This window comes from Miscanthus floridulus, chromosome 18, assembly GCF_019320115.1.
Source record: "Miscanthus floridulus cultivar M001 chromosome 18, ASM1932011v1, whole genome shotgun sequence".
Lineage (NCBI taxonomy): Eukaryota > Viridiplantae > Streptophyta > Magnoliopsida > Poales > Poaceae > Miscanthus > Miscanthus floridulus.
The window spans coordinates 3,749,097-3,776,413 of record NC_089597.1 but is presented as its reverse complement, the minus strand read 5'-3'; the positions used below and the strand labels follow the sequence as shown (position 1 = coordinate 3,776,413).

General features: G+C 46.5%; 1 protein-coding gene and 2 pseudogenes across 1 annotated transcript; 1 reads left to right on the top strand and 2 right to left on the bottom strand.

The window, feature by feature from the left end:
- Window positions 1–6,092: 6,092 nt before the first annotated feature.
- LOC136523174 (2-hydroxyisoflavanone dehydratase-like) lies at window positions 6,093–7,604 on the bottom strand (annotated as a pseudogene).
- A 695-nt stretch (window positions 7,605–8,299) lies between these two features.
- LOC136519766 (pyrophosphate-energized vacuolar membrane proton pump-like) lies at window positions 8,300–13,355 on the top strand (annotated as a pseudogene).
- A 614-nt stretch (window positions 13,356–13,969) lies between these two features.
- Window positions 13,970–17,646, bottom strand: LOC136521231 (heparanase-like protein 3). Its single transcript, XM_066514936.1, has 9 exons — window positions 16,950–17,646; window positions 16,789–16,825; window positions 16,488–16,677; window positions 16,250–16,398; window positions 15,568–15,801; window positions 15,295–15,484; window positions 15,081–15,206; window positions 14,715–14,814; window positions 13,970–14,600 (listed from the first exon to the last, which is right to left on the bottom strand). The coding sequence occupies exons 1-9, from the start codon at window positions 17,187–17,189 to the stop codon at window positions 14,208–14,210; spliced, it is 1,659 nt and encodes a 552-aa protein (XP_066371033.1). The 5' UTR covers window positions 17,190–17,646; the 3' UTR covers window positions 13,970–14,207.
- Window positions 17,647–27,317: the final 9,671 nt, after the last annotated feature.

Here is a 27,317-nt window from a genome sequence, read left to right as displayed (position 1 = left end):
GGATGGCGTCTGACCGGATCGAGGTGACTGCTGTCCCCTCGGTCCTTGTGAGGTCAGTGCGGCGTGCCTGCTTTTGTCAGAGCAGACATACTGAGCCGCGCTCGATCTCTCCCCGTCCTGCCCTCGGGGTCGTGATGAGGGAGAGGTCGCGCGTCTTCCGTGTGGCTAAGGTAGGAGAAGGGGTCGTGGTCGACCCTGGCCTAGGCGTTGGTTCGGCGTGCTATCCTAGCTGGGGCTCAGTCGTTCGGGTCATTGTTAACCCGATGAGTTACATGGCACGTGGCCTGCCAACTAATCGGTGCCTTAAGACACCTCAGGGTCATAACCCCGACAGGAGCGGACAGAGTCGTATTTGAGGATAACGGAAGGAGGATTGCGTCGTAACTCTGCATGCCATACAAGGCGTTGCCCGGGAATAAGCCTGAGAGGAGAGGAAACACGAGGGACCACTTTAGACCATGTAGACTCTAAAAACACAATTTTCTCAAACGATGCCCATGATGCCCATTCGTGAACGGAGTGAGTATATAAGTATTTTAACAACTCATGCTTCAAAATAGCCAAATAGCATTAAAGTATAGCTCTCATTAGGTTCGTGCTCGTGCGTTGCTACGGGACAGCTAAACTTTTATACTAAAAACATACAGATCGTACGATAAGATAACAATACTGTGAAATTAAATACCAATGTTAAATTGACAATTAATTCAAAAGGCAAAGTTCGTGAAATTAACATAGTCACGGAGAGCTTGGTGTCGTAGGCTCACAAATGCTATGCACAAGCTGCTGTATATATAAACTTAAATATAATATTTGAGTAAATAAACATGTTCTTGAAATATAAATCTAACAAGGAATATATAACTAAAAATCATATGGACCGTCGGATCAGGCAAACTAAATATATGAACCGTCCGATTGCAAATCGGTTCAGGTCTTGCCCATTAAACCCCATGCACGGGCAGTTGTGAATCGTACAAAACCCGCTTGTCCCTTGGGCATGCTTCGCCGAGCTCCACATCCTGCCACGGCGCGCATCTCCTCCTCCAGTCCTCCTGCTCGTCCCTTCGCCTACCCTGTCTCTCGCACTCCACCCTCACCGCTCGTCACTCGTGCCCCCAAAACCTAACCATAGCAGCAGTGCGAGGCGGCGGCGGCAGGCACGGCGTGAGGAGCAGCGCGGGCGGCAGCAGCAGTAGCGCGCACATGCCGCGGTGGTGACGGCGCTCACACAGGATCTCGCGAGGCAGCGGTGCCGACACCGTCTCTACAAATTATTTAGTATCTGCATTTGTACAAATTATTTAATATCTGCACTTGTACAGTGGACTTAGTTCTACAAATAAACAAAGCACATGAGAAGAGATGAATCAGCTTTGCTATGGTTGAGATGGAGTCGATGGCGTACTTGTATCAGCTCCAATTATTTAGTACTACAAGTAAACAAAGCTCATTCTGAATAAACAGAGATATATTTATGGGGACAATAGTTGCAGAATGGATCGTCATTACAAGTTTAACTAAACCAAAATAAATTATATTGATAACTTGTTGCAATTTATTACTGAACCAAGGGATAATACAAACTATTTATGGTATACAAAGGATTGGAAAACACTGATTCAACACTGGAGAACTCGGTTAGCTCCGCATTGGAACTTGTTGAAGCACAAGCTTGCTGCTTAATTTAATGGTTTGCTCGGCATAGGAATTCCTTGCTTTAACCCTTATCTTGGCTTGCTCTTTGCTTTTATGGTTAGCTCGGCACAAGAATTTGTTGCTTTAGTTGTTAGCTCTGCATCAAGAATTTGTAAATCATTGAACCAAGCATGCAGTCTTGAATAACCTTTAATTCAAGTCTCTTGTGAAATTTTACTTAAACTTGGATGGCACTTGACCAAATCTATAAAATATGGAGTGTTGAACGAACAACAAAAGATCAGAAAATCAAACAATTTATCATTTTAGTGTATAAAATATAATCAATATAAAATAAGTAACTTAATTTGTAGAGGCATTTTATGAAATATAGGTAAATTCCCGTGAGTTGCAACGGGAGCGTGTGTCTGTTATCTAAAAGATATACTATCATGATGTTGGTAACATCAATATCAATATTATATAAGTCTTCATGAAATATATTGTACAATTAAGAATATAGTCTCTCAATAGTTCCACGAGGCGAACTTGTTGCTCTATGTGTACTATTAGTTGGCTAATTCTACTTAGTATTCCATAGTGTCATGATTAGATGGTTAAACCATAATGAAAATTAGATATTAATAAAGTCTACAATTATATAAAAGGAGTTTTTAGAGTTTCGATGACTTCAACTGCTACTGCTCAATTTTTTACTATATATCAGACCACAACATGATATTGAATTACCATCTGCTGACAAAGATTCCAACTGCTACTGCTCAATTTTTTACAACTATCTCATGGTGAAAAATAGTGTAGATGTCCAACGCACGATGATGCAAGCAAGTATATTATAGATTGATGACCAACATATAGTGGTAGACTGAAACATGCATGCAAGACTGAAAGGAATAACTTCAAGTAACAAAACTGCAAAATTGAATTTGTCGGACAGGAGCAGTGGTAGATCCAGGAAGACCTAAAAATGAAGTTACTCTGAGATGCAAGTAAACTTACCAGGTTTGCGAATTCGTGAATGACTACAAGACCCAAATTGTTTGCTGCTTCATTATCTGTCCAGTTTGCCTTGATAAATCCAAATCCTAAAACAAAGAATGCACCACTGAAAAACCACTCAACAGTACGGTGACGATGTATAGTACATCTTGTGGCAGAACTGTCTGAAATAGCACACTTATGGAGGCGCTTGTCTTCTACCAGACACTAAGCACCCCGAAAGCAAGCTACAACGGGTGGTATCTATCGGGCACACCCCAAGGGAGAACCCCAAAGATCCACATTTTTCCCCAATGATCCAATAATGAGAACGAGTTACAATACTTAATCCATTTCATACATCTAGAGTTCATAAAAATTATATTATTACATTTCCAAAGTCAGAGTGCGGAATATTAAACAGTGAAATTAAAAGTAAACATCTAGCGATAAAGAACGAGGATCCGTCTGTGCCCACTAGAAAAATCCTCCACACAAAGGTGGTCTTCAAACATTACCTGCAACAGGGGTAAATAAACCCTAAGTACATAATGTACTCGTAAGACTTATCCGACTAGTGGGAATAATTTTCCGACTCTAAGAAATATGATAAGCTTTATGGTTTGCTGGTTTCCTTTTTGCAGAAAGCAATACTAATAGTGAATCCTTATTTATGTTATTATTAATAGCCATATTAATTTATTACCTAGCTATTCTACGTAAGCCCCTACTCTACCTTCAAGCAAGAGTTGAGCAATCAGTTCTATTTTATCACCTTCCATCTTTTAGTTCTTACTACGGTGCTAGACCCAAAACAAGCAATACCGGATTGCCCGGCGATTCGCAAATCAATGCCCCCAGCTGGGTACCCTAAAAACACACGCCCCGCTTATACTTCAGGTACAAGTAGGACCAACCCATCACCCTCCTGTCATGGGGTCCAGGTCCCTGTCTAAACTTGGACTCCAAGCCCTCGCTTCTAAGTCTTGGACTTAGTGCGGTGCAAGGACCTCCACTATCCCCGCCTCCAATCAGTCCATCCGAAAAGAGCCAAAACCCACAACAAGAGAGCAACAAGTCTTCCCTGCACCTATACCCAAGTATGTGCTCAGGATAATAAATCTGTGACTTGCCTTGAGACTTATGCAACGGCCGATCCTTAACCGACACAGATAGGGAAAAAGTATAACCAAGCTATGCCCTGTTGACCTCAGGACACAACCTCTTACACCTACCAGTACCCAAACCATATCCCTACCCGGTCACCACTTTTCCTTTCCACCATTATATCATGAGTGATCATAATTATCATCTATTATGAGTAACGACATGTTACTCACGCTACTGAAATCCTAAGCATAGCAGCTACTAGACCTATACTAGTAGGACTCAGAAGTAGATATATTTATGCATGTAGTTTCCATAAAATGCCTGTACATAAATGCACATCATATATATCTACCTTATTTTAAATGATCACTGATTATATATGATGTGTAGGGATATATATGATGTGCATTTATGTACAGGCATGTTATGAAAACTACATACACAAATATATCTACCTCTGAGTCCTACTAGTATAGGTCTAGTAGCTGCTATGCTCAGAATTTTAGTAGCGTGAGTAACCTGTCGTTACTCACAATAGATGATAATTATAATCACTCATGATATAATGGTGGAAAGGAAAAGTAGTGACCAGGCAGGGATATGGTTTGGGTACTGGTAGGTATAAGAGGTTGTGTCCTGAGGCCAATAGGGCATAACTTGGTTACACTTTTTTCCTGTCTGTGTCGGTTAAGGATTGGTCGTTGCATAAGTCTCAAGGCAAGTCACAGATTTATTATCCTGAGCACATACTTGGGTATAGGTGCAGGGAAGACTTGTTGCTCTCTTATCGTGGGTTTCGGCTCTTTTTGGATAGACTGATTGGAGGCGGGGATGGTGGAGGTCCTTGCACCGCACTAAGTCCGAGACTTAGAAGCGAGGGCTTGGAGTCCAAGTTTAGATAGGGACCTGGGCCCCATGACAGGAGGGTGATGGGTTGGTCCTGCTTGTGCCTGGAGTACAAGCGGGGTATGTGTTTTCGGGGTACACAGCTAGGGCCATTGATTCACGAATCGCTGGGCAATCCGGTATGGCTTGTTTTGGGTCTAGCACTTTAGTAAGAACTAAAAGATGGAAGGTGATAAAACGAAACTGATTGCTCAACTCTTACTTGAAGGTAGAATAGAGGCTTATGTAGAACAACTAGGTAATAAATTAACATGACTATTAATAATAACATAAATAAGGACTCACTATTAATATTGCTTTCTGCAAAAAGGAAATCAGCAAACCATAAAGCTTATCATATTCTTTGGAGTCGAAAAATTATTCCCACTAGTCGGATAAGTCTTGCGAGTATATTGTATACTCATGATTTATTTACCCCTATTACAGGTAATGTTTGAAGAGTACCTTTGTGTGGAGGATTCTTCTAGTGGGCACAGACGGATCCTCGTTCTTTATCGCTAGATGTTTACTTTTAATTCCACTGTTTAATATTCCGCACTCTGACTTTGGAAATGTATTAATATAATTTTTATGAACTTTGGATGTATGAAATGGATTATGTATTGCAACTCGTTCTCATTATTGGATTCTTGAGAAAAATATGGATCTTTCGGGTTCTCCCTTGGGGGTATGCCCGACGGATACCACCCGTTGTAGCTTGCTTTCGGGGTGCTTAGTGTCTAGTGAAAGACAAGCGCCTCTGTAAGTGTGCTATTTCGGACGATTCAGCCACACATCTGCACCACTGAAACCCATATTGATAGAGCACCCAACACAAACTAAGCATTCCAATACAGCAAGCAAACGAATTTGGTTGCATCACGACTTCACGAGTCACGGTCGTTAGGGGCGCCGCTGTGAGTACACCGGCGCTAACTAGAAGCACGGCGCCATATACCTGTTGGTGGTCAGGAGCACCTCCATGACCTCGATGCACCCACGAGGCTGTATGCCCACACTCGCGCCACGGCATAGTACATAGTGTTGGGCCTCATCGTGGGACACAACCAGGTGGACGCGACCACGAGCACGTCGACATCGCTGATGTCTTCCACGGCACCATGAACCCTTCTCCTCCCGAGGCCGCCGGGTGGACCAGCTCCACCTGCATCAGCTCGCCGGTAGAAACTAAAGCGAACATACGATAGCTAGCATCATACGCTGCACTCTGTAGACAACTTTCCTCATAATGTCAGAAGTGTGATGAGCTACCATCCCTAGATTCACGTGCTCGCCATCAACCAAATCATCATCACCTCTCGAGAACCCTATCAAGATCCAAACACAAAAAACAAAAAGAACATGCTACAGTGCTAGCAATAATAATAATCTCTATTAATTAATCATGTACCGCAACCAACAATCCTCACGATTGGCCCTCGCCGTGATGGCTACCTACTCTACTCCCGGGTGAGGAAGCCGGTGACAAAGGCCACCTTCTTGATGGAGTTGGGGTCCTTAGGCCTATCCAGGAAGTAGACGTGCCGCTCGCACAGGCGTCTCGTAATGCTCGATCTTCCCGTCCCACACGTTGCCGTTGAGCGCCGCCGCCGTGTACGCTAGGTCGCATGGCCGAAAGTCGTCCAGGCTCGACGATGTGATCGCCACGTGTGAGCATGTCGGCTTCCGCCACTACGACGCCGGCATCGACAGTGGGTCCACCCGCAGGTCGTCGATGCCATACTGCCTGCCGTAGATGAAGGACCACGTCGCCTCGTACTGGTGCCACCTCGCTGGGTCCATCGTCTCCCCGGCCACTGCTACTTCCCCTAGAAGTAAGGAGCCCCGTGATGGCTGCGCCACCGTCTAGCCGCCGCCCGCCCTCCTCCGTGCCCCCCGCGCGCATGGCCATTTGTGCATGATGTTGGCGCCGACACTGTCCTCGGCAACGAAGAGCCAGGATAGGTTGGCCCGGTCCTGCAGCCATGGCTCCAGCCTGGACGTGGCGTTCTGGGCCACCCAGTTGAGCGCCTGCCACAAGTCATCGTACGCTGTCGACATCCGGTGCTCCGGCGCCAGGCGGTACTCCACGGACACCGCCACCATGCGCGCCTTCGCCGCCACCCCGTTCAGGTACGCGTGGTACGCGGCGTCAACGCCGACTCGATCATGAATGCGCCGCCATGGTAGAACACCATCACCGGGTGCCTGCCCGATGAGCGAGGATGAGGGAGGCCGCGCGATGGCGATGACTGTCGCGCCGAGATGGATGAGTCACAGGATGAGGGAGGCTACCAGATTTCCTTCCCGAGATGGCGAGGCGCGATGTTTCCTTTCCGAGATGGCGAGGCCGCGAGGTTTCCTTTCCGAGATGGCTAGGCGTTTGCGCAAGGTTTCCAAGGCGTACCTGACTATCTAAGCCGCGGTATCGCAAGGGAGGGAAGGGCGACCCAAAAAAAATATTGCACCAAAAAATTATCTTACTTTTGTTCTTTTTAGTTGTAGGAGAGAGATTAAAACCGTAAGGCTTTTAGCAATATGTGGAGCTTAGAAAATAATGGGTCTCATTGCCCCAAAAAGGCATCATTATCCAAGGCTGCAGCGTGATGGCATTAGTAGCGGCGACCAACAACTTTGTTGTAGTTTGTCCTTATCAGAGTTAGCACCGAGGCAAGTACTCCATCCGATTCTCTAAAACAAGTCGTTTTGAGGTTATCTTAAGTCAAATATTTTAAACTTTGACTACAAATAACTTCTTTTGGGTTGAGTTTGAAAATATGAAAGTGATGTAAGTAGATTCATCTCGAAATGTAGTTTCATAAATGTATATATTGACTATATTTTATAAATATTTTATAGCAAAAAGTAGCGGTCAAAGTCATTTTTAAAGACCGTGTCGATATCCAAAACGACTTGCTTCAGAAAATCGGAGGGAGTACCTGTGCCGCTCTCAAAATTTGTAGCGTCGGCATCACTTGTTGCAGTGGCAGAGCGGTTCACAAATATTCTCTCTCCACTTCAAGCTTCAATCCAGGTTAACACTGCGGAGGGCCTATACCGCCTAAGCAATTAAGATGGGTTTACAATAGTTTTAGCAACGATTGTCCAAGTAGTTTTTTTGGCTATGACTGATGTAGTTTTTATAGTTTGTTTTGTTGTTATTTTCTCCCCACGTCTAGCCTACATGGTTATTCTCTTGTATTTTCTACTACTTTATTATTAATTTGTAAATGAATATTGTCTGGTTCCTAGCTCATTTCAAAGGAAAAAAATGTCTTGTTCTCGTTGACGCCCAAAGAAGACGGAGTAATCACATTGCCATTGCAGTATCCAAGATCATTAGCTTATCCAATGTTGAAAGCAAATGACACGTCAGTGCAAGCTCACTCCCTTACGCTTGATCCAGATCTTTTCCCGCCTACAATGAAGAACAAAAGAAAAGATAAAGATATTTATCTCATGGGCCCACCTGCCATAAAAAAATTCCAGCCCACCAAACCAGCAACAACAAAAGGCTATAAAACGGGACACCCCACACACTGACACACGGGCCTGCAAATTTTACGCCTAACCCCTTCCAAGTTAATTGCATTCACGACCCGCCCCCCTTCTTCTTCTCTCTCCTGGCCACCTACACTCACCTTCCCCGCTATATAAGAACACGCGCCCCGAGCAGAGGGGAGAGAGCGTGCAGAGCGAGACGTGTCCGTCGCCTCTCCCCTTCCCCCACCCCGCCGCCGCCGCACGTCCGTGCGTTCGTTCCCCGCGTAGGGTTAGGGTTTGGCCTTCCGCCGGCGCGCCATGGCGATCCTCTCGGCGCTCGCCACTGAGGTGTTCATCCCCGTCGCCGCCGTCATCGGCATCGCCTTCGCCGTCGTGCAGTGGGTGATCGTGTCGCGGGTGAAGCTCTCCCCGGCCGCGGCCGCCGCGTCCGGCGGCGGCGGCGGCAAGAACGGCTACGGCGACTACCTCATCGAGGAGGAGGAGGGGCTCAACGACCACAACGTCGTCGTCAAGTGCGCCGAGATCCAGAACGCTATCTCCGAAGGTGAGCCCGGGGATTCCTCAGATCTGGGGGCTGCCGCTCGCTGGGTCCGCTTAGATCCGCGCATTTCGCGCTGCTCTGGCGCGTTTGCCAACCGAGGATTACGTTCTTAGTATATTTGTCGTTTATTATAGGATAGATATACACTCGTTTCTCGAAAAATTGAGATCTTTGCGGGGGGTAAAAGGTCCAGACTTTTGTTATCCGTTCGTTTATTTAGTGGATTTCACGCTGTTCTGGCCGTGAAGTTCCTAATATTAGGATGTGTGCCTGGGTGAGCTCAAATGCCATTCTATTTTTACCCTCTTCGGGGACCATAGCTTACTGGCTAGACATCACAGAATGATGTTTTTCTTTGGACTGAAACGAGTTTCGGACTGCATGTTTTCTACGGAATGGAAGACAAATATCTCTGTGGGGGCTGCCAGTTGCTGTACTACCCCTTCCCCCCTCCAGAGTCCAAACTATGTACTTTTTATGATAATTTTGGTCACTACTGGCACCTGTCCCAAATGTGGATTTTTTCAAATGGGGGCTCATGTGATATGTTACTGTTGTTTTGCTAGTATTCGGTTCACGGGTCCCAAGTGGGGCTGGCAAATAATTCCTTTTTCTCACCCCTTGGAAGTGTGAATCTGGGTTTTGGCTTTGGATGCTTGTAGTGGGTGATGGATCTAGGCTTTGCTGAAGAGTTCTTTTAATGCCTTGCGGTGTTCTTGCTCTGTGTCGGTGCTGCAGTAAAGGTGTAGCTTTCAGTTGACAAAAAAATGTTCTGATCTCGCCTGGCCCCTTGCTTCTAGACCAAAACTTGGTAATGGAAGGTGCGTGATGTATCTGTAACAAACTTTATATGTGCACACGTAGCAAGTTGGGCAGGGCACCATTTGGTGGACTTGAGCTACCATTTATTTAATCAATACATGGGATCCTATGTCTCTAGTGCTAGGTAGATCTGGACCTGGAAATTCCTGGGTAAGGGATGGGGATTCTCTGCCATATGTCACTCACGTGTCGCTTGTTCACTGACCTCTGAGCTAGGTAGATCTGAGCTTCACTGACCTCTGAGCTTGTTCACTGATCAGCATGGATGGCCTAGTGCTCATCAGATACATGCCCCCATATGTGGGGTTTTGTTTTAAGCGTGTTACCAATCTTTGACCGGATGTGCTATTTTCTATGATTGAGATGGGGACACATGAAAATAAGCACTTTTGGAGTTATCTGGTTGGGGGCCATGAGTTTGTTACTTCCCTGTGTGGTTGACAAATGGATGTTGGATGTGTCAAGTCTGTATTAGGCACTAGTTATTTATTTGCTGATACTGGAAAGATAAAATTGGACCAATAGTTTTGGTGTTCTTTCTGATCTTCCTTGACTAGTGTGCTATTGTATTGTGCATAGTTTGCATGCGCAGCGCAATATAATCTTGTGTGGTGTTATATTTACATCCTAGTGACCCTAACCATATAACTGATGTCTAACAATTGTCTTTTCTTTTATGGACAGGAGCAACATCGTTTCTTTTCACTGAGTACCAATATGTTGGTATCTTCATGTCTATCTTTGCTGTTGTGATCTTCCTCTTCCTTGGTTCGGTTGAGGGATTCAGCACGAAGAGCCAGCCCTGCACCTATAGCAAGGACAAGTACTGCAAGCCTGCACTGTTCACTGCACTCTTTAGCACTGTGTCGTTCTTGCTTGGAGCCATCACGTCTTTGGTATCTGGTTTCCTTGGCATGAAGATTGCCACATATGCGAATGCCAGAACTACCCTGGAAGCTAGGAAGGGTGTTGGCAAGGCTTTTATCACTGCCTTCTGCTCTGGCGCTATTATGGGTTTCCTGCTTGAATCATGTGGGCTTGTGGTTCTGTACATCACCATTAATGTATTTAAGTTGTATTACCGTGATGACTGGGAGGGTCTTTGAGTCCATCACTGGTTATGGCCTTGGTTGGTCATCCATGGCTCTCTTCGGAAGAGTTGGTGGAGGCATCTACACAAAGGCTGCTGATGTTGGTGCTGATCTTGTTGGAAAGGTCGAGAGGAACATTCCTGAGGATGATCCTAGGAACCCAGCTGTAAGTTTTCTTGACATATAGTGTTCATTTTAGGACAATTCTAGGAGCTATACAATCATTAATACATGGCATTTCCTTCCCTGAACTTTTAAATCTTATTTTGCAGGTGATTGCTGATAATGTCGGTGACAATGTTGGTGACATTGCTGGAATGGGATCTGATCTCTTTGGGTCATATGCTGAGTCTTCCTGTGCTGCCCTTGTTGTTGCGTCTATTTCATCTTTCGGAATCGACCATGATTTCACTGGGATGTGCTACCCACTCCTTGTTAGCTCTGTTGGTATCATCGTCTGCTTGATCACCACCCTTTTTGCTACTGATTTCTTTGAAGTCAAGGCTGTGAAGGAAATTGAGCCTGCACTTAAGAAGCAGCTCATCATCTCCACCGTCCTGATGACTGTTGGTATTGCTGTAATCAGCTGGTTGGCCCTTCCAGCTAAGTTCACCATCTACAACTTCGGTACTCAGAAGGAGGTCTCCAACTGGTATGCTTTTTTTTGTTAACCTTTGCCATTTATTTGTAGAATGGAATGTACCGTCTTGACAACTGCCATATCTTTCCAGGGGCTTGTTCTTCTGTGTTGCAATTGGTCTGTGGGCTGGTCTGATTATTGGTTTTGTCACAGAATACTACACTAGCAATGCATACAGGTTCGCATCCTACCAGTCTCTATTATGTTTTTCTTGTTATCATTTCTTTGTGATGGTGTTTTAATCCTAACATGTTTATTCTGTGGCAGTCCTGTGCAAGATGTCGCCGATTCGTGCAGAACTGGTGCTGCCACTAATGTCATTTTTGGTCTCGCTCTTGGGTACAAGTCGGTTATCATCCCGATTTTCGCTATCGCTATTAGCATCTATGTCAGTTTCTCCATTGCTGCAATGTACGGCATCGCAGTTGCCGCACTTGGTATGCTGAGCACAATCGCAACTGGTCTTGCTATTGATGCTTATGGTCCCATCAGTGACAATGCTGGTGGTATTGCTGAGATGGCTGGAATGAGCCACAGAATCCGTGAGAGAACTGATGCTCTTGATGCTGCTGGCAACACAACTGCTGCTATTGGAAAGGTAAAAATGCTTTTTATTCATTTGTTGGCTCAACTTGTTCATTTGCCACTGTCATTATTGGCACTGTTGGTAGGTTATGTATTCCCTAATATTTTAACATATGAGAATGAAGTAGTAGGTAGAAGATAACAAAAGAAGTAAAGAACCATTGTACTCATTTGGTAACTTAATTCATCTGTATCCCTATGTAGTAGTAGTAGATAGTAATCTGCAACAAAAGAACAGTTGTACTCCTCTGGTAACTTAATTCATCTGTATCTCTTTGCAGGGATTTGCCATTGGTTCAGCTGCTCTTGTGTCCCTGGCGCTTTTTGGCGCCTTCGTCAGCAGAGCTGGAGTGACGGTTGTCGATGTCCTCTCCCCGAAAGTTTTCATTGGTTTGATTGTTGGAGCCATGCTTCCCTACTGGTTCTCTGCCATGACCATGAAGAGTGTTGGAAGTGCCGCCCTGAAGATGGTGGAGGAGGTCCGCAGGCAGTTCAACACCATTCCTGGGATAATGGAGGGAACTGCCAAGCCCGACTATGCAACCTGTGTGAAGATCTCCACTGATGCTTCCATCAAGGAGATGATTCCTCCGGGTGCTCTGGTCATGCTCACTCCCCTCATTGTTGGAACCCTCTTCGGTGTTGAGACTCTTTCTGGCGTTCTTGCTGGTGCCCTGGTTTCTGGAGTGCAGGTGCGCGCTTTGCCTTCTACTCTTTGTGCACTTCAATGTGTTTGCTTGTTCTAGGGTTTATGGATTTCTGCTTTCGACAGATTGCCATCTCTGCTTCCAACACTGGTGGTGCATGGGACAATGCCAAGAAGTACATTGAGGTGAATGTCCTGAAAAAGTCTCATTGAACACCATGTCTGTTCATCTATGGTCAGTGCTAACTTTCTCCTCAATTTCACCCTCTGCTGGTTTCAGGCTGGTGCCAGCGAGCACGCGAGGACCCTTGGCCCCAAGGGATCTGACTGCCACAAGGCTGCTGTGATCGGTGACACCATTGGTGACCCCCTGAAGGACACCTCGGGCCCGTCCCTCAACATCCTCATCAAGCTCATGGCCGTGGAGTCCCTCGTGTTTGCCCCCTTCTTTGCCACCCAAGGTGGCATTCTGTTCAAGTATCTGTAAGGGCCACACCAAGCACAGCAGAAGTATACGATCAACAGACCGTGGACATCTCGAATAACTCCTGCCAAATCACCGGTTCTTGTGTATTGTGCGCTAGCCGTCTTGCTGCACTGCTGTTTTTTTGGTCTCATTGTTTCAGGATTGCTGCTGCTGTTCGTATTTTCTCTTTGGGCCTCCTGGAGGCGTTACTGTTAGCCTTACTCTTACTCCCTGTAGCTCCACGTAGAAGAGAACAGATGTCCTGCGTCTGGCAAATTTTCCCAGTCCCTTTGATGATGGCGATGATGTTGAAATCTTTGAACAATGATACATGATTGTTGCATTGTACTGGTGGTAACTCTGTATTGCTCTGTTGATGCCCATTCCAATCATCCAATGTTATGCTCTTCGTTATTGCGGAATACGAATGCTTTTTGTATACTGTCATGGCTGCTGCCGACGAGTTCATAAAAGAACCCAAGGCCCTGTTTGGATTGGAGTAATTTCAAAGTAATCTAATATCTTTGTTTTGCTTGCATCACATAGTGTTTGGAACGGAGGAATGAAGTTTTCCTTTCCTATAGAAATACTTGCTTTTTATAAAATGGAGGAAATAAAACATCCACTCCGAACTCTTGGAAAATTTTCCTACATGTGAATGGAGGGATGATAAGTCCTTGTTCAATAGAATGGAGGAATAAACATGTCTTATGTTCCCGTGTTCCAACCGCCGGTTCCTATAAAATTCATGTGTTTTTCAATTCTTTATTTATTTTCAACGTACACACGTTTCATATTCCTGTGTTTTATTCATTTTCTCTGTTTTGAATTCCTCTTTTCCAAACAGACCTTGAAACTTGAAGTCAAATCAAATTCTCCTTTTTCTCGGTGCACCACAATATTCTGGAATTTCTTTGGTTCCAAGCAAAGTTCTTAGATGCTTTCCATTTTTGCTTTTGAAAAGTTGATACTTTCCTTGAACTCAGCAAATTTTGCCAATACCACTCTCAAATATGTTTCACTGGTGTTTCCAACCATGAACTGAAAGACAATGGGAACGAGCCTTTCCCCTTCCCATCGTTGTTCATCATAATTTCTTCAACCTTCTACAATTCTAAGAATAAAAAGAAAACAAACTCACCCTTGAATTGCATCCCTTTTCTTTCGATAGATGCCTTGTACCTCATTTCACCTCATCTTACCAGATGGAAAGCTTAGCTGTCCATCATCACCAATCACGCCAAACCCATTATGAATCTACTACCCATCTAGCTACTACTCTAACTACATGCCGGGGCACTGAAATGTGAAATGCGAGCGAACACGATGGAGTACGGCGCCACAGCGATGGGCTGTGCCGCATCCACCTTGACAGCCTCCAGTGTCGGGATGTTCCCCGCCGCGTCGGTGGCCAACGCCCTGCCGTTCAGCAGCATGACCTGGCTCCTCAGGTTGCCGTCCTTGGGGGTGAGATGGTACTCATCTCTCACGGCGCCGGCTGCCTCGTCGACGCCGGTGAAGCTGGGGCCGTGGACGTGCCGGAACTTCCTGCCGCCGACGTGCTTCCTTGCGCCATGCTTGTGCGCCGCTACCGTCCCTTGGGTCGTCACCGTCACTGAGACCTGGGTCGTCGTGTTGCCGCTGAGGTTGATCAGCAGTAGAGTGATTCCTGGCTGGACGAGGAGGACGCACGCAGAGTAAAGATTGAGCGTGAATTCTTTAGGAGACGAAGGTTTTTTTGGCTGCCGATGTGATGTTGCTGATGAAATAGGTACTGAATTGCTTACTGAATCTCTTGCGCAGTGCGCATATGCGCGGATCTTGTTCGTGCCGCTGAATGTTGTTGCTAGAACTTTGGTTCCCATGAGGCGATGCCACAGTAAAGCACTGCACAGAAAGTTGGGAGGAATCTGTCATTGAAGTGACAAATCGGCAACTTTGTTTTTCTTTTTTGTTCTGCAAGATCAACCTTTTTAGCAATTGGGGGTAGTTCTATGCATTTAGGACAAAGGATTATATCTTGTTCGATGCATCCAATCTTCTTGTACTCCAGCACAAGACAAGTTCTTTTCGTCGGTACAAGGCTAAGTTTTTCGTCAAGTGTTTATACCTACTATACTACTTTAGCCATTAAGAACATTATGTATTTTTACCTGTAATAGTCAGGGTTTGGTTGGAACGTTGTGGTATTTAGCAGGCCGTAGTTGCCACCAATCAAACTCTGTCTGCAGTAGCTCTTTGTGTCATACTTTGCTGACATCCCAAGCTGATCTAAAAACCTTGAAAAAAAAAATAACCAAAACGAGCTCAAAAACATATCCAAGAACAGCTAAACAGAATTTGACACCGGAGAACTTGTTAGCTTACCAGAAGCTGAACACAAATGCATCAGTGACAAGGTGCCGTCCACTATTGTAAGCGCCTCCAGCTTCCCCAACCCATGCGACGGTCGATGTTCCTGCGGATTTCAGCATCCCCTGAAGATTGCTGAATGTGCCTATCATTCCGTCGAGGGTTGATGGATTGAGGATCTTGTCAATCAGATGCGTGTCCTTTCCTGCGATGTTCAGTTCAGCAAATTGTTTTTCAGCTCTGTTTGCATCAACCAAATTATCCGCAAGTAAATAGCTGTGAGTATACCTGGTCCTAAATTGTAAATGTGGTGGGTGATCACATTCAGTAGATTTGGCTTGGTTTTGTCAATAAGTTGGCTAAACCAGGCTTGGTCAAAGAATCCTCCAGGAGCAAGCACCAATGGTTTTGATGGATTGCTTCGGTATATGTCGTCGATTAGTTTTTTTAGGGCGATCACATCTGCAGCATATTGGTCCGCGCCAACCCGAGTTCCTACTCCAGTACCACTGAGTTCATTTCCTGCATTTTTTATTGAAATTGTAGCTAGTGACTCTAATTTTTTTTTGGAGAATTATTTTCAAAATTGGGGGGACCCAAAATGTTATTTATTATTAGGTATAAAAGCTGTGGATAATTCAGAAATTGGTATTAGGCAGCCTAACCACACATGCTACTGTCCTAAAGATTGGACATTTCACATGTCAACATCAATAATTTCAGAAAACTAGAGAACACTGAAAAGATGTTTGAACAGAAACTCTAGCCCTTCTCTGAAAATAGATAGACATACTGAATAGAGCCTTTCAGAAACAAGTTGTGCATTAAAAATTCTCACTTTGAGACCAGGCATATGAAAAGAGACTTTCAGAAACAAGTTATACATCATTAAAAATTATCACTTTCAGACCAGACAGTAGGGGCATTTCGAACCAACTAGCATGATGAAATGCACAATAAAACAACATACCAAGCTCCCACCCATGAATTCGGTAGCCCTTGTTCGCGGTGTACCGAATCAGTGACGCCGCATTGGTGTAATCCCATGGCCCTCCCACGGATCCATCAGGCAACGGAACGCGGCCATTTAGCGCGTTGAGCCCGAACACAATCTTGGCACTGCAACATGCACCGCCCGATGAATTTCTCACAGCCCAAAGAGGAGCACAGAACTGAAAATTCAGTGGCTGAAATCGATGAAAACTCACGCAGATTTCTGGAAGAAGGCGTTGAGCTCGTCCCACCTGCGCAGGGGCAGGCAGCCCTGGGTGAAGCCGTGCATCTCCGACACGTTCTTGGCGAACGGCGCGCACGGCCGCCCGCCGAGGTCCGCGGTGCCGTACACCACCTTGTCCTGCAGCGACCCTCCCAGGCGGAGCACCAGCGGCGGCGAGAAGGCTGAAACAAACAAAATTCACCACCGCATTGGCAAAGAGCTACTGGGATGGGGGATTGGGAGAACCCCTCGATACAGCGGAGGGGCCACGGCCGCCTCCGGTCGTCGCCTACCTCTGACGGCATTGAGCAGGACCTTGTTGGAGAGATCCTGCGCGAGAGGAGAGACAGAAACTGCGCGTCAGCCAGCTGAGCTCGCGTCTCGCGTGTCCTTGGCTTGGACCACGAACAAACAGGGTCTTAATTACGCGGCCGTGTCGTCAGTTGTCACTCACCAGGTTGAGCAGGCCGGCGCGGCCCCAGGCGCAGGTGCCGTAGTCGCACTTGTCCGGCGGCCACCAGTCCAATGTCGCGCACACGAAGTCCTCCCCGGTCGCCGCGACGGCGAGCCGCGCATCGACGGTGGCCACCGACGGCTGCCCGGCCGCCGCAGCGCCGCCCGGCCGCAACAACGCTGCCAGGAACCAGAGACCGCCGAGAAGCCGACCCAGCTGCTGCGTCCCCGCGGCGGCCATGCCAAGAAACCAGGCAATGCTTTGCAGAGCGGAGCAGTGTCGCGGCTGTGGCCAACCAAGCCTAGTGCTGTAGTAGTCCCCGGGGGGCTGGGAGTGGAGAGCACGCGGGAGGAGGTGGCTGCTGCCCTGCCGCCCACACGCACCTCGTCTAAATAGTAAATGCTAGACGCCAAGGCATGGAGGCAAGCGGCAGAGGCCAAGCCAGAGTGTGGAGCGGGGATCGGAGCCTGACAGCGCGTCGCGGGGCGCGGGGCACCTCCACCGTGCGATGCGAGACTTGGACCACTGCTATTCCGAGCTCGTGGGATCCTGTCCATGCACGGTGCGTGACGCGGTAAGCTCGGCGGCCGGGCGGGCCGGCGAAGTCGTTTTTTTTTCCGTTAGCGGTTGGCGCGCGGGCGGGCGGTGAGCTCACATACAGTGATACTGCTCAGGTTTTGACTGGGCATCGGCGCGACTGGGCGAGGCCGATGGGTTTTTCGGGTGAGCCACGGCCACCGTGGTGGTGAGCACTGTAGCCAGCAGCAGCGGTGGCCGGTGAGGACTGAGGAGTGAGGACAAGGGGGCAGGAGTAATAAAAAGGCGCTACTCCTGGGGATCCATCCGCCGTGTTGTCTTGTTGCTGCAGAGGCGCAGGGGGCAGGCTGCATCGCACGGCCCGGCATGGCATGGCATGGCACGGCACGGTCCCGTGCTTGCTTTGCTGGAGCGGCAGCAGTCTTTTGGTCTAGGCCTGTGCTGGTGAAAATCGACAACGGGAGGAGTCTGCTGCTTTGTTCCCATTCTTCTTGAGAAGAGTGGTGCGTGAATCGCAATGTTCCAAACAGAGCGTCAAAGGGCCTATAGTCCAACCCGTTGGAGCGTCCCCGCGGCGGCACTCCTTAAGTCCTGGGTTTGACTCCCTGTGAGAGCGAATTTTAGGTTGGGGTTAAAAAAATCACCTCGTCTGTCCCACGCTAAAGCACAAGTCTAAGGAACGGCCCTGTTCTCACAGGGGTACGGTGTCGCTGTGTATAGGTGGGGCAGAGGTTCGGGGGTTTTCTAGACCTATGTGAGAATGTTCTTCTTCTTAATGCAATGCCCAGAGTGGGGCAGGGGTTCGGAGATTTTCTAAACCTACGTGAGAAGATTCTTCTTCCTGATGTAATGCCCGGGATGGCTTTCCCCTGCAGGTCCAGTTCAGCGATCAGCATAGGAAATACTACAAGATAGAGAGAGAGAAAAAAGACAGTGCAATTAGGATTGACACATGCTTGCACAGAGAAAAGAAAAAGGGTTCAACACATGTTCGCAATGCCTGTCACTCCGTCTTCTTTTTTTTTAAAGAATACTTGGCAGGAGCTCCACTCTCAATTAAGAGAAGTAGAGGTTTATGTATAAAAAGATCGAAGGCCTAAAACATCCCAGAGGGCACAACCTACGTATAGAAAAAGAACGATCTCCACTCCCCTTAGGGAAGAAACAGAGGGGGGCTAAGTTATATTGTTAAAGACCCGTGAGTGAAGATCGATGTCTTCTTTGATTTTGGAGGTCATCTGTCTTGCGTCCATGGCGGTGTTTTAAAAAATCTTTCTGTTTCTTTCTTTCCAAGTGTATCACATCGAAATCACCACCCCGTTGAAGTGTTGTCATCGTTGCATTGGGATTGTGGCAGCTGCTTCCTCCCACCAAGCACAAAATTTTATTGGCTGGACATGTGGCTGGATTAGTTGCACATCAAAATGCTCTAAGGTCAGCACAATGTTCCAAATCTCTTTAGCTAGAGGGCGGAATGGTGGTCGAAGTCTCGCATCGCACGGTGGAGGTGTCCCGTGCCCCGCGCCGGGCTCGAATCCCTGCTCCACTTTGGCTGCCCTCTACCGCTTGCCCCCATGCCTTGGCCTCTAGTATTTAGGTAGCCTTTGGTTACCATGGGATTCGAGGAATCCGGATAAAAAAAATCCTAGAATCTCATCCAAACACGATACGATTTTAGTGGATTTTAATATACATGCACGTAATCCAATAAGACACATCAGATTTTTTTTTATCTAGATTTTTAAAATCCTCTCGGATCCAAGCAAGACCTTACTATGTGGCCGAGGTGCGGGTGGACGCCACGGCAGCAGCGTCCTCCTCCCGCATGCTCCTCTCCTAGCCCCCCGGGGGTTTACTACTGGAGACAAAAAAAAAACACTTGCAAAGATCTGGGAAGGCCAATGTGCAGTAGCAGTGCACCATTCCACTGGTCCTCCGAAAAACTCCACTCATCGTCCAATTGCCCATCCAAAGGGAAGGGAAGGGACCCTACACACAAGGATGGCCCGTCACAGCTTCGCTTTCCTTGTTGCCGTGCGAAACGGCTCATAATGGCCAATGCCCGACAGTGCCTTGGCTGGCTTTATTAGCAATGGCATGGGGGTCATGTCCATTCCTTCAACTGGATGCATCTTGGATTCTTGGCTCTGATTTTTTTTTGACGGATGCCAATAATCAAGACCTGCACGGAGCATGATTTTCGTTCGCGCGGTTGCGAATTGTAGGGCCTCTTGAGTCTTGATCGATCGGATATAAGCTTTCTTCCTATTGCTCCTCTGAAAATGGTCCATGTCAGAATGAATATATGCCATGTGGTACTAGTTTCTTTATGGTTCAGGTCCCATCACAGTCGGAGTGGGCATTCAGTTCTCGGTTTGGTTTCGGTTCGGTTTCCTCGGTTATTGATGAAATTCGGTTCTAAAAACTTTTAGGAGCCGAGCATTTCGGTTCTCGGTTATTTCGGTTCGGTTCCGATTCTAACCGAACTAACCGAATTTTTTCAGAAGACCTCAAGACAATAATAAATATACTTGTTCTAAGGCAAATTTATGCAACACTATATTCATTTTTAATAATAATAATATATAAGAAAACAATAGCAATATAGTAACACAAATATATAGCAGTTCAAATATAAAACACTACACATAAACCAAACATAATCCTACAAAATACAAGTAAGTGAAGTATAATTCATGTAATTCGATTCTTTCGGTTAATTCGGTTAACCGAGAGTAGGAACCGAATTTTCTTCGGTTATTTCGTTTCCTTAATATTAGGAACCCAATAAGGAACCGATTTTCGGTTTCGGTTCTTTCGGTTCGATTTTTGGTTCTTTCGGTTTCGGTTCCGGTTCTTTCGGTTCGATTTTCGGTTCTCGGTTAATTTTGCCCAGGGCTACATCCCAGTCCCACAGTTTTCTTTTTTCAATTACACAGTACAACTCAGACACTCGCACACTCACACCTACTAACGCACGCATACAAATCCTACTTCTATAAAGATCTTTTTTAAAGACGGCAACAGTAAATTCTCGAGATCTTTCTAAGAGATCTCTTCTTGAGAGAATTTGAATTATATTTGCTTGAAGGTCTCTTATGAGAATTTAATGCTCTCCCAAAATCTGCACCAAAGAGGTCATCCTTAATCTCAACAGGGATTTCCAAAGGTAGAATTTCTTCTTCTTTTGGGGGATTTTGGGGTATTGGTGGTTCAGGACTAATAGCTAAATCTTGGAATTGAAGTGGTTGTGCTTTCGCTATCAGAACTTCCTCTTCTTGATCGGGAGATGATTTCTTCTCTTTCTCAGGGAGTTCATAATGAATGCTAGTGCAGGGAGTCTTTCCACTAATTCTATCAAGCATAGCCCTTGATTCACTAGCAAACAAATGAAGGAAAGCTCATCTAGAGGCTGCATCAAGGGATTCCCTAGAATCCTTGCTAAGACCCATGTAAAAATATTGAAGAAGTACAGGGTCTTGAATGGCAAGGTCCGGACCAGTGATGATGAGTTCATTAAAACGATCCCACGATGTACCAAGAGATTCTTCTTCTAGTTGTCTAAAATTTAGAACCTCTTTTCGAAGGCTGACTACCTTAGAGATGGGAAAGAAACATAAACAAAATTTAGAGCATAATGTTTTTCAATCTCCTTGCATACTTTCTATGGTTAGGCTGTACCATTGTTTAGCTCTTCCCGTCAAAGAGAATAGGAATAACTTTCATCTTAAGGTTTTGTTAGACATGCCAGCGATACGCAAGCATGCACATGTCTGTTCAAACTCCTGTAGGTGTGAGTATGGGTTTTCATCACCTTCTCCCGAGAAGGATTTATCCTGAATCAGTTTTATTAAATACAAGCACAGCTCATAACCAGGTGTTATGATAGGGTCTGAGGATTCTGGTGGCTTTAGGCTTGCGCTCGTGGGTTTAGCATATTGATAGATAGGAGTGGAATCCATGCTAAATGAAAAAGTAAAACAAAAGAAAGAACAAAAGATAAAATGTTAAGCTAGGCTTGTAGTTAATTCAGCAACCGTTTCTCCGACAACGGTTCTAGAAAGCTTGTTGGTATATTTTAACACACACAGATAAATCTACAAGCGCACGGATACCGCTGTAGCTTTCACCTGAAGATATTCCAAGTATCGTATCCATAGGGAAATATGTGAGACTAACTATGGTCTAACTTAACTAGGGGTAGCAATAAGGTTAGGATAAATAGGAGTATAGAGGAGATCACAAAGGTCTTCTAGTTCTAACTTTGGTAAGCTATATCTTCTATTGCTCAACTAGAGATATTACTAAGGGAAGCACAAGCATAGTATGTTTTCTATAGTAACTAAATCCTGCTAGGCCTACAAATAGGAGGTGGACTACAGAGGATTCCACGAGGCTATAAGAGTCACTCTCGCAAGCTACCACCGATCTGAAATGTAGGGTACATCCACAAGTAACCCTGGTCGTGCGTGTTCCCTCCCTCTGGCACTGACACCAGCAGGGCCGTGCTACCAGCCGTCGTCTCTGCCCCCTCCCCCGAGGGTGTTGTGGCCTCCTCTCTCCACCGCTTCCCTCTTCATCTTACCCGGCAACGTCTCGCTCGAGGGCAGATGGGAGCGCCACCATCACCTCGGTGGCTGCACCTAGAGGGCCCCAGGGCAGTGAAGCCACCGCCCCAAATGAGGAAACCATAGCAACAGGTCACGGCTATTCCCGGTGGTCGCCCATGGTTGTGTCCCGCATCGTGCCACCACCGCTGATGCTAACAGGAGGAACGCCACCGACCGCTTCACCGCTACCATTACCTTCCTTTCCTCGCCATCTTCAATTTTCTTCTCACCCCCTTTTAGCCTTCATGGCATTGCTTCTATCTCCTCTCCGGACACAGCCTTAGGCAGCAACAAAGATGATCTAGCCATAACACCGCTGTCCTACCCTAGATGGTAAGCCCGGGATGTCTCCTGTGAAATCTCAAGTTTGGTTTTGGTGAATTGATACACTTGGTGGTAACACACATACACAAGGTGATACACTTGGTGGTTGACACATTTGATCAAGGGTGGCAAAGTTTGAGACTTAGAGGTGCTCCCTCGAGCTGACCGAACATTGCCTAGTCAATGACCGGACTCAGGTAGGCACGTCCCGTCAGTGGCGCGCAGTATGGCATGGCCTATGCTAACACACATGCACAAGGTGATACACTTAGTGGTTGACACATTTGATCAAGGGTGGTGAAGTTTGAGACTTGGAGGTGCTCCCTCGAGCTGATCGGACGCTGCCTAGGCAATGATCGGACTCAGGCAGGCGTGTCCCATCAGTGGCGCGTAGTATGGCATGGCCTCGGTACTTAGACCAGACGTAGGAGAAGAGGAAGGACCGGACGCGTATGGTGAAAGGTCCTAATATGGCTAGAGGGGGCTGAATAGCCTATTTAAAACTCTATAAATTCACTAGAGCAATTTGTTAGTAAACTAAGTGGCGAAAAGCAAACTTGCTCTAGCTCTACAAGGGTTGTAAGCCACCTATCCAAAGAGCTCTCAATAAAGCTACACCAAAGAGCTCCACTAGATGAAACTAGGCTACAAAGCAAGCTCTCAAAACTAGCTACACTAAAGAGCTTGTTACAACTAGTTTGTAAGAAATTAAAGTAATGGAGTGAGTAGGGTGATTATACCGCCGCATCGAGGAATGAACCAATCACTATGTAGACAATCCAATCACCGGGAGAAATCCAAACACACAAGAGACACAAGATTTTTCTCCCGAGGTTCACGTGTTTGCCGGCACGCTAGTCCCCGTTGTGTCGACCAACACTTGGTGGTTCGATAGATAATAGGTGTTGCATGAACCTCACCAATAAATGGCACCGCAAGAACCTACCCATAAGTGAGGTAGCTCAATGACACGAGCAATTTACTAGAGTTGCCTTTGGCGCTCCACTGAAGAAGGCACAAGACCCCTCACAAGCAACCGATCGAGGTCAGAGACAATCACCAACTCTGCTCAACGATCCTCCAATCACAGGGCCATTTAGGTGTCGGCAAACACCAAGAGTAACAAGCTCACAACCAGCCTAAATCACCCAACTAGTTCCACAAGATGATGCAACTCAATGCAATGCACTAGAGGCTCTCCAATCTCACTCAAGATGATGAAATCAAGTGAACAAGTGAGTGGAGTGTGTTACTCAGCTTCCAAAGGGTGTGCACAAGTGTAAGAGGTGCCAAGAGAGTGGCCAAGGCTGGCCACACCCTTTATTTATAGCTACACAAGCAAATAGAGCCGTTATACCGCTTGGAGCTGTCTGCACGGGGCACCGGACACAGTGGTGGCACACCGCCCCTGGGGTGCTGGTGCCCCAACGGTCACTTACCAACTGCTAGAAAAGTCACCAGACATGGCATGGCGGTGGCACCGCCCTAGGGGTGGCAGTGACCATCCCAGCCAAGTCCCCGAAACCACAGTCTCTAGAAAAATAGGGCGGTGCACTGCGGTGACCATGGCGATGACCAGCCCAGCTTGCGCCCGTCTTTGGAGAAAAATGGCGGTGGCACCGGACACCCAGTGGCTGTGCACCGCCATGCCCGAGGTGGTATACACCAGCATGTTCGGTGACCACCCCAAACCTGCTGCTCTCGGCCATGTCCTGGTGGGCACCGCCCAAGGGGTGGCGGTGCACCGGACAGGGGTGGTGGTGCCACCTAGACACCACCATAAGCTCGCCAAGTTGCAAACTTTGTCGCGTTTCGATCCACTTCAACTCAAGCTACTCCCCGCAAGCGATGCTAACCCTCAAAGTGTTTTCTCAAAACATGTTAGAGTCAAGTTAGCATTTCTCAAAACATTTTCAATAAATATTTTTGCTTGCTCTCCGATGTGCACTAGGCCTAAATGCAATGCATGAAGTCCAACACTTAGTGGCACTAGATGACCGAATTGTCTAGTAGAGAACCCCTCTTAATAGTATAGCCATCTACCCTAAACGTGATCACACTCTCTATAGTGTTTTGATCACCGAAACAAAACCCCTATTTATACCTTTGCCTTGATCTCCATAGGGTTTTGTTTTTCTCTTTGTTCTTTTCTAAGTTGAGCACTTGATCATCATCACATGTGGCCATCTCATCATTTCATGTGATCAACACCATCTCTTGAGTGCCACCATGCTTCATACTTGGATTGCACCAATCTAGCTCATATCACAACTCATGGCAAAGGTTAGTGCAGAGGTTTTATTAATTATCCAAAACCAATCCAGGGCTTTCACAGGGGGTGCGTTCGGTCCCTGCTAACGTACGCTGACGCAAGCACTAACGCGAGGAAGAAAGGAGCGGACGCAGGGGCGCGTCTGGTCACGTTTGGACGGCTCTGGAACATCTCTGGAAGTGATCAGACGCCACGTTGGTGGCGCGTCCGGTCATTCCCTCAGCGCGTCAGGTCATGGCGCGAAGGCAGCAGGGCGTGCGAGCGGATGCGGTGGCGCAGCGTCAGGTCGAGGCTGGCGCGTCTGGTCATCACTTAAGCGCAAGCGCGAGCAAGTTGACCGTTGAGATCGGGCGATTGCGGTTGAACCAGGGGGACACGTGGACGGAGATCCGCGACCAGACGCTAGGGGGTCTACGTCCGTTCAGCACGACCTGCGTGCCCGGTCACCCTGTGAGAGTTGGCAGTGGGGAGCCAACGTCTCTATTTGTTGGGGCTCCCTATTTAAGCGTGTTGGCCGGCTCTTGCTCACTCTCTTGACCATTTTTATTGACATAGCAACCTAGTGAGCTAAGCCAAAGTCCTCCCACTCATCTCCATTATTGATTCATCATCTTTGTGAGATTGAGAGTGAATCCAAGTGCATTGCGTGAGTAATTGCATCTAGAGGCACTAGGTGATTGTGTTTCGCTGTGGATTTCGCTTGTTTCTCTTTGTGGTTGCCGCCACCTAGACGGCTTGGTGCAGCAAGGATCATCGAGCGGAGGAAGGTGATTGTCTCCAACTTCGATCGTGGTGATTGTGAGGGGTTCTTGATATTTTTTCAGCGGAGAGTCAAAAGACACTCTAGTGGATTGCTCGTGGCTTGTGGATCCTCATCTTGTGTTGATTGTGCGGCACCCGATTGCGGGTTAGGCGTGTGATGCCTATTAGCGCGTGAACCTCCAAGTGAGTGAATCGCCACAACGGAGACTAGCTTACCGGCAAGCAAGTGAACTTCGGTGAAAAATTATTGTGTCATCTTGTCTCCGAGGATTTCTATTGGTATTCATTGTGATTGATTGATCTTCTCTTACCACGGCGGTATAACCATCATTGCATCTCTTGTCCATTTACTTTTCTAGTGTAGCTAAGCTCTTTAGTGTAATTAGTTTTAAGAGCTAGCTTGTGTCTTGTCTAGTGGTTAGTGAGGCTCTTTAGTTAGTCTTTGAGAGCTCACTAACTTAGTGACAGTGACTTTGCCTCTTGTGTGTGAAATAGAGATCATAGCAACTAGAATTATGGATATGAGGCTTGTATTTTGAGCAGGCTAGCGTAACACTCGTTTTGCTTCGTAATTGTCTAACACTTTGACTTAAATATTATTATAGATTTTTTAATAGGCTATTCACCTCTCTAGCTATTTCCCTTCCTTAGTTGTCTACATTCATTCACTTTCCTAGATAATTTTGGTTACACACAAACATGCAGCTGCTGCCCTATTGGTTGCCGGAAACGATGGCTCCATTTTTCCATGAATACTGGACAAGCTGTGCGGAAGAGGCTTTCGGTCTGTTCGTTGGTTGGTTTCTGGGCTGGTTTAGGCTGGTTGATACTGATTTATTATAAAAGAAAAATACTATTGACTAACTGATTTCGACTGGCTGAAATCAACAAGCGAACAGGCTCCTTGATATAATAATGCAGCAGATGTAATATCTTGCTACACATCACCGATCCCGACCTGCTTCTGCCTGTTGCATCATGTTTCCATGTTCTGCCATAGTCACACCGCTATGTCTGCATTAGTTACTTTCATTGATTCATGCGGTACTGATCTCCATTCACTGTTGCTCAGGTGGTTCTTTACTTCCACTGACTATGGTTTGTCCTTTGCAGATAGTTACAGAGAGAACAAGGGCACCCGGGCCCTGTTTAGTCCTAAAAAGTTTCTCAAAAAGTTCTACAGTAGCCATCACATTGAATTTTACGATACGTGCATGGAGCATTAAATATAGACGAAAAAAAACTAATTGCACAGTTTGGTTGGAAATCGTGAGACGAACGTTTTGAGCCTAATTAGTCCATGATTGAATACTAATTACCAAATAAAAACGAAAGTGCTACATTAACCAAATTCCCAAATTTCACGAGCTAAACACACTGGTTCTACTGTACGTGGCAACCTTTTCACATACGATATTTGAGGTAGCCTCACCTTCAGTCATGTCAGGTACATAATTTGAGGTAGCCTCACCTTCAGTCATGTCAGGTACATGAGGTAGCCTCCCCTTCAGTCATGCTGTTTTTATGGATGGTTAGTTTCCCTGTTGTATATCAGGTACATATCTAATTATATGTCAAGTTATTGACATTCACTGACGTAAATTCTTATCTTCCTCATTATTCCTGTTTTTACACACTAGCTAATTTACAAGAACTAATTGCTTTGGTTATGGACCTTTCTTTCCTTTCACATTCACATGTGTAGATTCAGAACTAACTTCCTGTAAAATATCGTGTGCCTGTGTAGCTAAGGTTCTCATTCGAATTCCTTTCCTACTTTATTGCTCATGTGAGGTAGCGATTGTCCCTGCTTTTGATTTACAGATTTACTGTATGCAGCCACGCCATCCCTGAACACGTGCT

What these genes read in the sequence shown, in the direction of transcription:
- LOC136521231 (XM_066514936.1), bottom strand. Translation starts at nt 17,189, where the DNA reads ATGGCCGCCGCGGGGACGCAGCAGCTGGGTCGGCTTCTCGGCGGTCTC. An exon ending in GCGCCGGCCTGCTCAACCTG is followed by an intron (nt 16,826 to 16,949) that starts GTGAGTGACAAC and finishes CCTCTCGCGCAG; the next exon opens with GATCTCTCCAACAAGGTCCT. An exon ending in CGCACTGCGCAAGAGATTCA is followed by an intron (nt 14,601 to 14,714) that starts GTAAGCAATTCA and finishes CTCCTCGTCCAG; the next exon opens with CCAGGAATCACTCTACTGCT.